The following is a 16,339-nucleotide window of genomic DNA, read 5'->3' as shown; positions in this document are numbered from 1 at the left end:
ATTTGTTTCTAATGGCTTTTGCCATGCGCAGAATGAAGTGTATTGGTGACTCTCCTTTTTCCGTCTCCCTAGTCTGACATCAACAACCCGGTCGAGTTCAGAAGCTCTTAGGGGAAGATACGCAGCTCCTGAACAAGAGGTAAGTTTATTTCCTTCCTCTGTTTTTGCTACTTCTCAGAAGACTTTTTCTAGGAATGCATTTAGTCATTTTAAATCCTATTTATCTACTCATTTGTTTATTTAGCTGTGCATTTTGTATGTTGTATCCTCGTTGATTTGTATTTGTCATCCACTTCTCTCCCTGGGAAAGAATGGGAAGATTAAAGAGAACACTGGTTGGCACCTTCGCATGTGTGCTGTGGGGGAGAGGTGGTTTCAGCAGTTTCCGAGGCTGCTACCACCAGAGTTGGCTCTTTGAGCATGGCTCCTGCTGCTTAGGCCTCCTCGCAGATGTTTGATTAATTACTCCATACTGTGCTCTTGAAGCTCTCTGCCGCTTCTCTCCTTGAGCATCCTGCTTCTGGAGGCTTGTAAGCTCCTCGAGTTATAGTGGAATGCTTGATTCTTACATCTCCATCCTCTGCGGTGAGGAGGGGAGAGCTTGGAAAGTTAAACGGAACAATGGAACACCTTGGGCCACAGGGAGAATGCCTAGGCAGGCAGAGGGGAAATAATGTTGCAGCTGAGATGTCTTCATTTTAAGTCTGGGCCCTGCAGCCCTCTGATCCTAGGCTTTCTAACTCTGGTGTTTTGCGAGTATAAGTCCATCATTTCCTCTTCTATGCAAAAAATAATTTTCCAATCCATCCAGAAACAAGTCCTGCAAAAAACTTGAGCTAGGACCACAAGGCCATATTTGGAAAGAATTCTGAAAGGAAGAAAGAATGATACACTATTTCCTGAAAAGCCCAGCTGCCAGACCTGTAAAAATGCACACTTTTCGTACAATGGGACTGGCCTGGGCTCTGGCCCTAGGTCAGAAGCACAAGGCCCATTTTGACATCTGGCCGTCGGCTCTATCTCTGTGACTATCCCTGGATAGTCAGGCTTTGTTGTCTACCCAGAAATGGTCTCTGTCTAGCTGGCATTTTGCAGATGGTCTTTCCTGCACCTAAGCTGAGACAGTTGGGGTTGTCTCCCAGCCAGCGCATCTAATTGGATCTCTCTATCACGGAAGAGCAGAGATGACCCAGCAGAGTTTGAATTGGTTGTGGCACATCCTTTAGGAGAAGAGAAGCCTCCCCCCAGAAGCCCAGATTGTTTCTTGCCATTGAGTGGCAAGTGACATTGAATGCTGACACCATCCTGTCACATTTTCAGTATCTCAATTGTGTTTGGGTTTTAAACAAAAAGCAACAGTCAACCTCCTGATAGGTTTAACATAGGGGGATTTTTTTCTGTACTCAGCATGGGAATAAATCCATTATTTTCTTCTTTCCAAACCAGTGAATATATGGTTTGTAGTTTTCTTCCCTGGAGCACTTGTTTTATGAATGCAGGGTTTTTGGAGACAATAATAGTCTTTGTTATAGCTCTGGAAGAGACTCGAGGCAGGTTTGAATCCTGCCTCAGACATACTTACTTATTTGCTATATGTTCATGGCTTACTTACACTTATACTCTCTGCACATCAGTTTCCTCATCTGTAAAGTGATGATAATAAAAGCATCAACCTCACAAAATCAAGTGAGGCTCTGATGAGATGTGTCTTTGGAAACAGTTAATGGACTTCATAAATGTGGTCTGTTGCTGTCATAATTAGGAATAGGATTTACAATGCACTGACGTCATTGGACCTCTAAGAGAAATGAATGTTACTTTGTGTTGGGGTAGTGGGTCTTGTTTTCATTAGGGATGATAACTGAAATCTTCAGGAGAGGTCTCCATTTCACTAATGAGGGGAAAAAGGCAGAAAAAAATGGAAGGATTTTCTGTGGCTAGCTATTGTCTGACTGGAGCTATGAACCCAACTGCTGTGTTTTAGTTTGACATTCTTTATTCATTAGTCCACAATGACAATCTGGGCCATTGTGGTTCAGATAATAGCCTTGTCTGGATCCATCTTGAAAGCTGTTAGGATGACTATATAGCTTAGTACCTTCTGGGCATCTTTCATTGAAAAAAATTTTCATTGAACTGCTGGGACTCACAGAATCATTCATAGGCATCTTGGAGGTGGCATTATATTGGGAAAAACACTGAATTTAGAAGCAGAGGGACCTGAAGTTTTTTGTGTGTGTGGGTGGCGGGGGGGAGGCAATTGAGGTTAAATGACTTGCCCAGGGTCACACATCTAGTAAGTGTCTGAGGGTGGATTTGAACTCATGTCTTCCTGACTGCTGGCTGGTGCTCTAAGGGACCTGAGTTTTAATTCCCACTGTTACTTACTACCTATATAGCCTAGATCAAATTACATCACATCCTGGGGCCTCATTTTCTCACTTGTAAAATAAATGGATTGGAATTAGGAGACCTCTAGGTGGCACAATGGATAGAGTGCTGGGCCTGGAGTCCTTAGGAAGACCTGGCTTAAAAACCTGAATCAGACACTTTACTAGCCTTGTGGCCCCTGACTTAAAATCCTGTTAACTTCTCTGGGCCTCTGTGTCTTCATCTTTAAAATAGGGATAATTGGGGCAGCTAGATGGCCCAAAAGAATAGAGCACCAGAGTCAGGAGGACCTGAGTTCAAATCGGCCTCAGACACATAAGACTTCCTAGCTGTGTGACCCTGGGCAAGTCACTTAACCCTGGTTGCCTCATCAAAAACTAAACTAAACTAAAATGGGGATAATAATGGTACCTTCCTCATAGGGTCGTTTGTTGTGAGAATCAAATTAGTTAAAATATATAGCAATTTGCAAATCTTAAAGCATTTTATATAAATGCTAGCTATTGCTGTTCAAGCTTGAAATCTAAGTATGATCCTAGGATGATTTTATGACAGCTCTTCCTTCTATTTGCTCATTTTTGTTTCATAGGTAGCTCGATGCTGTTTCTGCTTAGCTCCTGATGGAGAAGGTATGTGGGGAATTAACTTTGATCCTAATCTGTTTCACTCACAAGGCTTGGTATGCAGAAGGGACACTTTATACGTACATATATGCACGTATTTACATACAAAGACAATTTTTCCTGGGGGGAGTGGGGTTGTGGTTGTGATTGTATTCATTTCTCTCATTCTTTGCCAGGGCTTTTGTTTACATGACAACAGCCTCTAGGATTAGGAGGAATTGCAAACAGCATGTAATGGAAAGGCAGGATAGATCTGTGATTGCACTGGTATAAAAATTCTTAGATGAGGAAATTCCATCCACCAGTGTAGGCCAGTGCCTTCTCTGAAACTTAAGAGTGTTGGAGAGCACCCTGGGGCACTGAGAGGTTAAGTGACTTGCCCAAAGCCAAGTGTAGATCCAGGGCTAGACCCAGACTTGTGATTTCTTGGGTCTTAGGCCAGCTTTCTATTCACTGTATTATACTACCTCTCATTAGGCAAGGCCTGAAGACTGGAAGATCTGAGTTCAAATCCAGACCCAGGCACTTAGTAGATATATAACCCTGGGCAAGTCACATAAGCTCTGCTTCAGTTTCCTCATCTGTAAAATGGGAATTATAATAGCATCTACCTCCCAGGATTGTTGTGATGATCAGATTAGATAATTATAAAGTACTTAGCACAGTGCCTGGCACACAGTAAGTGCTATATATTATCATCATTATTGCTATTGTTATTATTTTTGTTATTGTTATTTTTGTTGTTCATTATTATTGAGAGGTACACTAATTTAATAGGAAGGGCCTTGGCCTTTGGAATTGGACAAGTCCTAGTTTTTCTATCATTTACTAGCTCTGTGACCATAAGCAACTCACTTCTCATCTTTGAATCTCCAATTTCCCCATCTGTAATATGAAGAAAATAATAATACTTAGATTGCCCACCTTATAGATTATTGGGAGGATCAGCAGAGATTCTCTCTTTCCCTCTCCCACTTTTCTCCCTCCCTTTCTTTCTCTCTCTCTCTCTTATTCTCCCCCCTCTCTCTTCTCCTTCCATTCCCCACTTCATCTCTCTCCTCCTCTCCACACATATCTATCTGTATCTATCTATGTATATAAAATGCTTTGTTAAATCTCAAGCCCAGTATAAATGTCAGTCATGACTCGTGATTATTTAATTACTAGCTTTTTAAAAATCCAAATTGATCTGTGATAATCATCACAATGTGGATCCTTAGCTTGTATCCTCTAAGGGGAGGGTCTAGGTGCTTATGGGGAGTGTCCCCACTGGGCATTTTTCTTCTAAGTTTGGGGTCATTTTGCCTTTTGGAAGTTGTGCCAAAATGAATAGGACTCTTGAGTAAATCTCCTTTCAGCCAGAAAATGCTGAGGAGCTATTTATTTTTCCAGACATTCATCCTTTTGTAAGGGCATTCGAGGCCAGGATGAAATATACACTGAGGGCCCCGGGGAGCTTCTTTCTGCATTTCTTACACAGTTAGAATCTGGACAAGATGAGGGGATGGGGGGAAAAAAGAGGAGAGGGAGGTGGAGGAACAGGAGCAGCCTTGCGAAGCAGCCAAAGCCCCTCACTTCTTCCCTCTTATTTTCGACAGATGTTGACGAGCCTGATGATCGGAGGGGAGGACAGCAAGTCATCTACGATGAAAAGAAAGGCACTGTGTACAGCTATACCTACTTTCATTTTGTCTTTTTCTTGGCCTCCCTTTATGTGATGATGACAGTCACCAACTGGTTCAAGTGAGTAGTCTGTTTTCCTTAGGGGAAGTGGGTGTTGGGAGATCACAGGCGCAAATTTTAATGATGCTGTAATAATAAATAATATTAATGATAATTAATAACAATATATTGCATAGTAATTAATAACTAGGGGTAGATTTTAGGGAAGGAAGGGTTTTCTTGAAAGTCTCTGTAGAACATAAGCTTCTTGAGGACAGCGCACTGTACTGTGTCTTTGTATCCTTAGTGCATATATGTAGTAGGTGCTTAGTAAATCATTTATTGCATAAGTAAATTAATATAGCTTTTTAGGGATTAAAAGGTTCAAGAGTCATAGTTTCTGGGTGATTTAATAATTTTATTAGTAAGGCAAGCACATTAAATTTTGTTTTTGTTTTTCCTCTTTTTTTCTTGATAATTTATTTTTAGTTTTTAACATTCAGTTCCATAAGATTTTGAGTTTTAAGTTTTCTCCCCCTCCCACTGCCCTCCCCCCACAATAGCATACAATCTGATATAGGCTCTACTTATACATTCATATTTGGCATGTTTATTAATAAAAAGATGTTCATTTGGCCATCTGTCTTAGAACAAAGACAGCATGGCTGAAGGTTTACAGTTTATTTACCTTTCGAAGAGTAGGTGTTCCTCAGGGTGGGAATCAACCCTGATTGGTTAACAGTTAATGAGAGAATATTACAATGAGGGGGCTGAGAGTAACATCATGTGACCTTTGGACCAAGAGACTGTCTCTATACCCAGACCACCCATAGCCTTTGGGCAGTCTATTCAAAGAATGCTACCCAAGCCTGAGCAGAACACAGTATCTATTCCATCTGGGTATAGTCTGAACAAGAAAGTTGGTGCAGTGTCATCATCAGCGAAGTCTTAAGAGACTGAACTTTTAAAAATCAGGACTTTAGAAAAAAGGGGGAAACTCTGGATCTCCTCAAATCATTGGTTATTAATAATCATTTCTCTCAGCTTCTAAACTATCCACACTTTTAAGAAAGCTTGAGAGAGGAGAGGCAGGGCAGGTTGGTAGAATCTCAGGAAGTCCAGCAAGCTCTCCTCCAAAAACTTCTCCAGATAGACCTAGAGAGGAAATCTAAGAGAAAGCCACAGTGAGTCACATAGACCTAGAAAAGGTACTGAATCCTGATAAGGAAATCCAAGGACAAGCTGCAGTGTGTCTCTTTTCTAGTCCAGGTTGTTACGGGGATACAGAGAGGTCTTCACACCTTCAGGGCCTGGCCAAGAGTTTGCTGAAGGGAGGATGCTAATATAGGAGGAGTCTCTACACCAGACCCAGAGGCCCTAGACCTAGATGATAAAATGTTGAGATGAAAGGAAAGTTAAAAAAAAAAAGAGTTTAAGCATGTTTTTATAAATGAAATGAGCACTAGAGGAAACAATTGGAAAAAGAATGAGAGCTATGGAGGAACAAATTGCAAAGGGAATTAAGAGGACTGTGACCTTGAACAGGTGCCAACTGGCAGTTTTATGTCTCACTACCCAGTTCTTGGTGACAGATACAGGGCCAACTGAGGACGTGAGCCCAGGGATGTTATGTTCAGAGATGACAAACAGTTGCAGACTGGGTTCTGAAATAGAAGCAAGTTTAGACGGTAGCAGCAGCTGTTAACTCATACCCATGGAGTGGCCTCCGTTCCAGCTTCCAGCCCAGTGTGGAACCTTCATAGCTATGACCAGGGGAGGATGCCCAGTCAAATAGAGCTCCCACCAGGGATGCAGCAATCAGATGACATTGCCCTGGATCAGACAGTTTGGGAAGTGCTGAAAGCTTCCAGGGACCCAACTTGACCTGCTCCTGAGATCCTTGAATAAAACAACACTCAGTATCCCTAGAAAGCAGCAACAAAACTAGTCCAGACCTTCCCTCCAAAAGTGCCTGGAGCCCAGGAGCGTGAAATCCAGTCAGAAAGTAGTCTGGAGGAATCAACAAACAAAAAAAATAGAATCCCATCATAAAGAGCCGTTAAAGTGACAGGGAGCTTCAAAATACAAAACCCAAGAGTGACTCCAAAACACCTTCATGTGAATGTAGGAGGTATCCAAGTTCCTGGGATTCAGATTTTATGATACAAGGTATTATAAATGAGGAATTTACATAGGAGAACCAGTGTAAAGAGTATCACCAGAGAAATACTTGATTGAACTTAAAAAAAAAAAGATGGCCTGTGAAAGACCCAAATTCAGGTTGTATCTCTGACACATAAAGACTGTTTGACCTCGAGCAAGTTATCTGCTTCTCAAGCAGCTAAAAAGGTGCTGATCTGCCTTCTCACCAGGTCTTTCCTCTGCAATGAAATTACAGATCCAGTTTTTTTTTTAAAAGATGAGTCAGCCACAAATTGAGAGCAAGGGATAAACTGGTAGCAGGTCCATATGGCTCTGTTGGTATCCATACAATGTCAAGAGAATGAGAGGGAGGCCCTTACCATGTTGCTAGACCCCGTGGAGTTGATTTAGAGGAAGGCATCAGGATTCATCAGGATGAGTGGGCATAGATAGGCTTTGAGCAGCATTATTGGAAAGTATGCCCACATCTCTCAGTCAAATACCAAATATGTATTATGCTCCTACAAAGTGCCCAGTCATTATTCTAAGTATTGGGATACCAAGCAACCATTTTAATAATGAGATCATAGATGGCTTGGAGCATGATTTTTAAAAGGAAGGGAGTTAAGGGGAAAAGAACTAGCTTTCAAGGAGGCTCAATCGGTTTATCTTTCTTTCCAACAGCTATGAAGGTGCTCACATTGAAAAATTCTTCAGCGGAAGCACATCTTTCTTCTGGGTCAAGATGGCATCATGTTGGATGTGTGTCCTGATCTATCTGTGGACCCTCATAGCTCCTCTCTGCTGCCCTACCAGAGAATTTTCTGTATGAGACATCTGAGAGCCCTTCTTTTATCAAAACTGTCATTCAATTTGATCAGTCTGCCGACTAAAAGACTGTATTTTTTAGTGTTTTTTTTTTAAGTAATGATTAATGTGAGTAATGGTTGGACCAGTCCTAAAAATCACCTGTGAAGTTGCCAGCACCAGGCTGGCCCAAAAGGGGTCAGAAAAAACAAGTATGTGATAAGAATGTTTGGGTTATATTGAGTTTTTCCCCTGTGAAATGATGAAAGAAACTACCATTCACTATGGAAAGCATAGTTTTATTTTAAACAAGAAAGAATTGTTTGGGTCCACACTGATCATACGTAATACGTATTATACATATACTTTCAACTTTCATGACCTTTTATAATAAGATGGTGCCATTAAGTTCAAATTCAACAAATATTTCAAGTGCCTACAATGTGCAGAGCGCTATACTAGGTGCTGGGGTGGGGGTTGTTGTAAAGATAAGTAAGACGTGGTCCCTGCCTTCATGAAGCTGATAGTCTAGGTCTCACTTGACACATACACAGGTAACTAATTCTAATACAGCTTTCAGAAAGCAGGATTCTAAAGGGGTTAGTGGGTTGTTTGGTTTTTTTTTTTTAACGTTTGTTTTCAGTTTTTTTCTTTAGAAATCTGGCTGGTAAATCTGGGAGTTGTTATTATTTCAGCAGATTTTTTTTCCCAACTAGAAATCAAGGGTTCAGCATATTTTTGTAGAGGAAAGAACAAGTTTCTGTAGTCTGAAATCTATATACAAAAACATATCAAGCAGCCTGAAGGTCAGTCTTTGGCCTTATCTGGAAAGGGGAGTTCTGGAGCTGACCAACTCTGCATTTGAAACACTAAGGTGGTTTGTGTCCTTTGTTTCTGGGATGAAGTATGAAGCATGGAGTTCTGGCCATATTCTTCATTGTTCCTAACTTCCTAATATTTAGGGATTAAGGAGGGAGTGCTTACTTTTAAGGCAGTTGAAATCTCGTGATTTTAGTCCTTTAAACAAATCCCAGAGATTTTGTTTTAAATTAAAAAAAATTTTTTTTTAAAATTTTGTTTCCCTGTGGGCCTTAAATGTCTTTCTCTGAATTTGTGATGCTGGAAATCACAGGTATCATGTACTGTCCTCTATCTCGTTGGGCCCCCCCAACCCCTTCTCTGTCACTTGTTTGTTATAATGTTACAATGTGAATAAGCACAATTTATTGACAGCACGATCTCACCTTATTGTTTTTACTTGATCAAGGTATTGCAATAATTACAAGTTACTTGTATTGTTGCATACATGATTTCAAGATAACTACAAAGTTGTCTTTTTCCATACCTAAACTATGGATAGATGCTTAGATAGGGTTTTTAATTGTAAGTAATTTTAATAACAATATTCTTAAAAGGGCTTAGATCCCCAAATTGCTTTTTTGGCCGAAACCTGCTGGGCATATGACTCTCTTCTTTCCTTTGTCCTCCCCGACAAATTTGTTGTTTCTGTGCGTAAAAGGGCTTTGATTTTCTAGCTTTGGTTATGTTCCCTATACTATTAGCACCTTTGTTATTTCTCTGGGATATCCTGTCCCAAGAGAACCTTGGGGCCAGAGTCAAATAGGTCTGTTGTGAATGTGACCCCTTAGACTCAAGAGAAGGGGATGCCTGTGTTTTATGGGAAGGGATAGTATTTGTCCCGTTTACGTAAAGCATCCTTAGGTTTTTCACCAGATCAGTACTTTAAAGTACTTCCTGTGAGAAATTGGATTTCTGGCCATTGTACAAGGAAGACTCTTATTAAAATCAGCCCAAATATAGAGACATGATCTGCTCAGTAACCCTGGGTGCTTCATGATGCAGATGTGATGGGGGAAATCTACACTTGGTATTTCTGGAGTTTGCTAAGCCATTCTTGGCCTAGAATAAGAGCTGGGTTGGGGGCGGGGGTATGGAGTAAGAGAAGAGTGATGTTCAGAACAGGTTGGGGGCTCAGCCTCAGAGCTCTCTTTCCTCTCCTGTGGGTTGGGAGGACATTCTGTAAACCAAGAGATTTGTTAATGATGCTCTCAACCTTCCAGATGAGAACAGTTTTTCATGTAAAAGACCTAGTAGACTGAAGTAGCTTTACAACAACGTGCCACAGGCCAGAGTTAGAAACCAGATCATGAATCTAATGGGAGCAAATACATTCCATTTCTTCTCTCTTGGCAATCTCCTCCATCCGTATTATTCTCCTCTTCCTCCTCTCCCTTAACCCCATTCGCCAGTCTATGATAATGGACTCATACTTCTAGAACTATATGTGTATCACACACATACGTATACATATGTGTGTATGTATATATATGTGCAACACATATGACATATATGTGATAACACAATTATGCATGTATTTATATTGGCCATAGTATTCAGTTTTTAGGTGTCACATTGAGTTTTTTCCCCTGTGAAATCATGAAAGAAACAATTACCAGTCACCATGGAAAGTTTTTTTTTAATCTTAGAAGACAGAATTGTTTGAATCCGCCCTGATTGTAAATGATAACATATTGTTCATATGCTTGTAGATTCCATCAAATTTTATAATTAGGAAGTATCACAGGAGCAGAGAAAAAAGGAAAAAAAGATTAACACTGAATGATCACCGTGCTTCATGGATCCATTTGGTGTCATGACTTGAAGTAAATAGACATATGCTGCTTCTGGAAGCCTCTGCTTGCACGCAGCTTTGAAGCTTTCCCAAGTATGCATAATCATGGTTATCATTTGCATTTAGAGGCACAGTACTATCTGAGAGTGAGGGAGCTCCTCAGATTGGAGCTTGGGTTGGATACGGCTTAGGAGCAGCCTTCAGTAGAAATTAGGAGGAAAGACTTGAACCTTTTTTGGAGAAGACATGAGTAAGTTTTTGTCACTGTTGGTGTGGTAGTAGTGGTTTTCCTCTCTGAGGAGAGGGTATAATATTCCTTAGTTTGTCCTCACATTCTTCCCTGGCCTGGGCAGCAGAGGCCCTCTGCTGTAAAACTAAGACATAACCCAAATTCAACAGGTGTCTCGAAACCTTTGAATTACTGAGTCTTGCTGACACGAGGCAGTGGCCTTTTGCCTCCTAGAGCATCCCCTGGCAAAAGTTCAGGGTACCCTTGGCCAAGGACCATTTCAAAGTGACCGTGACCTCAGTTTGGAGACTCCATTATCCACCAGTCCCATTATATTCTTGAGTGTATCTGAAGATTTGCTGTGTGGCACATAATTGTCTTTTAAAACCTGAGGTACTCAAGTGGGCAGATTCACATACTGCTGCTATGGCCATTGTTTAATTTTCCCACCTTTTAAAATTTTAAATGTATGTGTTGGTGATATAAAATGGGGTTGATGTGCCCAAAGTACTGGTGGTCTAGGGGACATCTGTAAAAATATGCCTTATTTATTATAGTAATAAGCAGTGCTCAGGTGATGGGTCAATATGTATACATACCTGTCTTTTTGTGCTATCGGATGTTGTGATTCTGGTGATAGAGAAACTGGAACAAAAAGTCTGTGCCAACTTCAGTTACCTGGGCTACTTTCAGTGGTTTTAACTTGATCATCTCACTGGCCTTTATCAAAAAGATGAAGCCTCTTGTGAATAATTAAAGAAATGGCTCTTGGATGTCTGCTCCACAAGACACCCTCCCTCACTCATAGAAGCTAGAGAAGGCTGTAAACGCCCTGCGTACTTTCTCTGTACCATTCATTCATGTGATGTTAGACATAGTGGAAGAATGAACCCTTATATTCTTTTCTGCCTGTTTTTGTTAATGATGAAAACACTAAGATGGAGGTCTCTGGGGATTATTGTATATAGCATTATATGAGAATACTACACCTGATGACCATACATCCTTCTAGAAGCCAACCTATTTACCATTATAAGCTAGTAAGGGGTCTTGCCCAAGAGATCCTTAATCTGTGCCACATCTAGTACTTCCTGACACAAGTTCTTGGTGTCAGTTTTCAGAAATACTTTTCCTTTTTTTTTTTTTTTTTGGTTTCCTTCTTTTTGGTAGGAAGAGCTTGAGGGAACTACTTTGCAGAAAAATTTGGAGCCATCTTTCTTGGAGAGGTTAGGGAAGAGGATATGAAATATATAATACACATATAAAATATGGATAAGGGGGGATTCTGAGGATGTTAGAATTTCTGTGCCTATGAATGGGAGGTTTGCTGGCTGGGTGGCTTCCATATTTTATTCTTCCTAGTCCCTTAGCAGGATTTGCGCAGTGAGCAGTCCGGAACATTGGGGTAGAATCTCTCAAACAAAGGCTATGCTTTACCGTAAGGCAGTATATATTCACATTTTTTTTTCCTCCCACGCATTTACTACACTGGTGCTTCATGTTGCCCTAGCAAAGGGAATCCCAGGGATTGTATTTAAACTGCTGTGGCTCCTCATCCCCACCCCCACCCCCACCCCCTTTCCTCCTCTCTAAATATTGTCATTTTGATGTACACTTGAATGCACATCTTTTTTTTAAGTGAAAGAATGTTCTCTTGTGAAAGGAAGGCGATGCCAGTGTCAGTAACATCAAGCCCAGAAGAATGCTGGGTGGTGGGACCTTAGTCCGGGAGGACCAGTGACAACACCCAGGTTTGACCATTAGCTTGTAGGCCTTCTTGTAGCATTGTTTGAGTGTGCTTTCTCCCCCATTGTCATGTAATCATTAAGCTCTCAGTGGCTTTAAACTTAGTGCTATGTTCTGGGTGCAATTGGGATCTCCTCTGGGCTCTCTGTGACATGAGACCCAAGGAGAGCTGTTCACATAAACTATGGGAAATTTAATTGTCCAGTCTGAAGTCTTTCCCTTCAGATCTCCCAAACTCCTCACCAAATAGGCATTTAATCAGACCCATAGAGGCAGTTGTTTTGGAAGAGAGGAATAGCATTTTATTTTTAACCAAAGAGTCCCCCTTTTAAGAATTTTTTTAAAAATCAGTCATTTTGATAACTTAATGGAAGAAACAAAGTGGGAAGTTGGATCTTATTTATATGAGCAAGGTTTAATGAAAGTAAATCAATAAGGTGATCCTTTCTGGAGAAGGAACCTTGGAAGATCTTTCAGGTGAAGCTTGTGGCAGATTTATAATATATGTCTTTAGAGGATATTTATAAGAAATTTAAGAGGATGCTTTTTTTTTCTTCAACAAAGATTGAAATTTAACTTTATTTACAAAAATGGCTGCAAAAAGTTTTTGCAATTTTTAAACTTTGGTGATAAGTTTTACAAGAAATATTTTTAAAATGTTTTTACTTTCCTGAAACAGAGACTTTTTTTTAAATGTAGTTTTTGGAATGTTTTTACTTAGCTGTAGTCAAATAATGTGGACATGTTTGCTAGATTAGAGTTTGAGGAATAATTTGTATGCTAAATGTACCACCATTTTGAAGTTTGTATTGGCCTCCACTTGGGTGAGGATTTTAGCTTCTTACTGACAATTGGGTTTGTATGTGTTGGTTTCTTTTTTCTTTTCTTTTTTTTTAAACCAAAAAACCTCCGTTTTCTACAAAAGTGTCTAAAGCAGTCTCTTATGTATAATACTTAGAAATTGCTAAGTACAGAATTGAATAAAGTTTAAAATGTAAAAATCAGCTTGTTTTTGTTTTTGTTTTTTTTCCTCCTTACCAGGTAACAATTTATAAAGTTAATGCCTTATTGGTGAATAATGTTTTCTGGTGTAGAAAAGCAAAATTTTGTTGAGGGGGGGTAGGGAGTACAAAGGTCAGTAACCCTTTTGGTATGCTTCTTTCTAGCTGTTCCTGTAATTTTCGTGGAATAACATCGGAGGAAGAGAGAGAGAGAGAGGAGAGTGCGTGTGTGTGTGTGTGTGTGTGTGTGTGTGTGTGTGTGTGTGTGTGTAAAGCAGATTTTAAAATGCCTTGGTGTGGATGGTGGGGTCTGCTTCACCAAAGAACTGAGGATGACGCTTGTGCCAGTAAACTGACAAAGAGCTAGTAGACGCCCTACCCCTGCCTGTTAAGGAAGATGTCACAATGCATTTGAAAACTGGCTGATGGTAGTCAGTCAGTTAGCATTTATTAGGCACCTGCTATTTGCCAGGCACTGTGCTAAATGCTGAGCATACAAAAAATGGCAAACAGTACTTCTTTTCTTCAAAGAGCTCACAGTTTAATTTGGGAGACAACATGCAAACAACTATGCCCACACAAGACAAATGTAAAATAGATTGGGGTAATCTCAGAGGGAAGGAGCTAAAAATTGAGGACTGGGAAAGGCTTCTCAAAGAAAGTGGGCTTTTGGCTGAGTCTTAGCTAGGGCAGCTAGGAAGCACCAATGAAGAGGGAAAGCAGTCCGGGCACGGTAGGGTTGGGTAAGGACAGCTAGGGTCAGTCAAGGAACAAATAAGAGGCTCATGTCACTGGATCACAAGAGTACATGGAGGGGAGAAAGGTGTAAGAAGGCTGGAAAGGTAAAAAAGGGCCAGGCTATGAAGGGCTTTGAAAGCCAAATGTGGAATTTTACAGTTGATCCTATAATAATAGGGAGCCATGGAGTTTACTGAATGGGGAATGAAATGAGCAGATCTGTGCTTTCTATGGAAGATTTAACAGCAGAGTGGCAGATATACTGTGCAGTGGGGAGAGAGCAGAGGCAGGGAGCTCAAGCAGGAGGCTATTACAGGAATCCAGGGTTGAGGTGATAAAGGCTTTTACCAGGATGGTGGCAGTTTCGGGAGAAGGGAGTGTCACTCTAAGAGATACTATCAAAGTAGAAATGAAACACCAGAGAACAGTGGAAATAGATGCCCAGAAGAGAGGAGACATAGAGATTACCCTGCTCACCTCAGTGGTTTTTTGAATTTTTCGCCCTTCTTCAAACCTCCCATGTCCCCCCTCCCTTATCCTCTCAGCTGAAGACTTTGCCTCCTATTTCACTGGAAAAAAAATTGAGGTCATTAAAAGAGAGCTCCCTCTTCTTCCCTTCTCGTATCAGTCAGAGGTCTTCCACTATCTCCTCCTCCACCTGGCCTTGCAACCATTGCTTTCTTTCTCATACTTCTTAGTGCCCAAATGATCATTATAGATTACTTAGATATCTTCTTCAAGGCCATCCACCAAGAGCTTCCTCTCATCCCCTCGTCATCCCACACTACAGAGATGCATTCTGTCACCCATATCTCTCTATATCCCCACCCCTTTTCTTCATGTCCTAAAACCTCATATGAATACATATCCATTTACAAAGATCAGAAGCAATTTACAATTTAAGTGAGAAACATTAAAGCAATAAAGATCAGAGAATAATTTTGAGAAGCACAAATAATTTGGAGTTTAGTGCCAATAACTGAACAAACAGCATTGTTGTTTGTCCTTCTTTAGGACAAAAGAGGAAGAGAGGTCTTTGTGGTATAGTAGGAAGAGCTCTTAGCACTGGACTTAGAGGACCTACACCCATGTCCTATCTCTGATGGCTTTCTACCTTATGTGACCTTAGGCTAGTCACTTTCCTTGTTTGGAGTTTCTGTTTCCTCCTTGGTATGATGATGGGTTTGGATTAAGTGGTCTCTGAAGTCCTTTTTGGATCTAGGTCTATGATCTTTTGATCTAGAAGTCATTCAGAAACCCTAGAGTGGGGCACAGTGAATAGAGCTCTGGTCTTGGAGTCAGGAGGATCTGAGTTCAAATCTGGCCTCAGACACTTGACACTAGCTGTGTGACCCTGGGCAAGTGACTTAACCCTGAAAAAACAAAACAAAACAAAATCTGTCCAAAACTAAATGCAAATAGCATTTGCAATGATAATACACTAGAATCTTTGGGACAGCTAGGTGGCATAGTGGATAGAGCACTGGCCCTCAAGTCAAGAGGACCTGAGTTCAAATCCGGCCTCAGACCAAACGCTTGACACTAGTTGTGTGACCCTGGGCAAGTCACTTAACCCCAATTGCCAAGGGGAAAAAAAAAAAAGAAAAAAAATAAAACCTTGGAGGGCTCTAGAACAAGAGTCCTGAGATGGGCAGGGAATAGCCCCTCACTCAATAAACTCCAGGTGTTCCCTATCACCTCCCGGATCAAATATAAAATTCTCTGCATGGCTTTCCCTTTCCTACCTTTCCAGTCTTCTTAGACCTTACTCCCATGTACTTTGTGATCCAGTGATGCTGGCCCACTTTCTGTTCCTCCAAAGCAATATTCCATCTCCTGACCCCAGACCTCAGCTTCATTGGCTACTTCTCTTGGCTGGAATGTTCTCCCTCCCCATCTCTGCCTCCTGCCTTGTCTGGATTCTTTTAAGGCTTAGCAAACATCCCTCCTCCTATGGGACGCTTTCCCCAATCCCCCTGAATTCTAGTGGCTTCTCTCTGTTGACTATTTCCAAGTTACCCTCTGCATGGTTGATTACATGTTGTCTTCCTAGATTGAGAGCAGACTGGGTTTTTTTTTTTTACTTTTTGTTTGAGGGGGTGGGTCTGGCACATATTAGGCACTTAAATGCTTGTTTACTATGTGATAATCCTGAACATAAATGTATATGATCTTAGAACTGGAAGTAACCTTAGTCATTCAAGTCTACCTCCCCACTCCTATCTACATATGAGGAAACTGAGCCTTATAAGAAATCATTAGGGCCCCCATTTTCTCCACTTTTGTTTTCTTCCTCAACCCAACACCCACACATTTCTTGCAATAGCCTTCTAGTTGGTCTCCCTGC

At 40.9% G+C, this 16,339-nt stretch overlaps 1 protein-coding gene across 2 annotated transcripts in view; it reads left to right on the top strand.

Moving 5' to 3' along the window:
* Positions 1–13,257, top strand: part of SERINC5 (serine incorporator 5) — a 114,485-nt gene extending 101,228 nt beyond the window's left edge. For both annotated transcript variants that reach the window (XM_020998428.2, XM_020998427.2), the window contains 4 exons: positions 73–139; positions 2,981–3,020; positions 4,613–4,757; positions 7,503–13,257. In XM_020998428.2, coding sequence (XP_020854087.1) covers positions 73–139; positions 2,981–3,020; positions 4,613–4,757; positions 7,503–7,650 — 400 coding nt within the window. In that variant the 3' untranslated portion in view covers positions 7,651–13,257. The remainder of the gene's footprint in view (positions 1–72; positions 140–2,980; positions 3,021–4,612; positions 4,758–7,502) is intronic.
* The last annotated feature ends 3,082 nt before the right edge of the window (positions 13,258–16,339 follow it).

Source organism: Phascolarctos cinereus, unplaced genomic scaffold (genome assembly GCF_003287225.1).
Source record: "Phascolarctos cinereus isolate Bilbo 61053 unplaced genomic scaffold, phaCin_HiC Scaffold_4;HRSCAF=312, whole genome shotgun sequence".
NCBI lineage: Eukaryota > Metazoa > Chordata > Mammalia > Diprotodontia > Phascolarctidae > Phascolarctos > Phascolarctos cinereus.
Note: the sequence above shows the minus strand (reverse complement) of the source record. Positions and strands in the feature narration are given on the sequence as shown.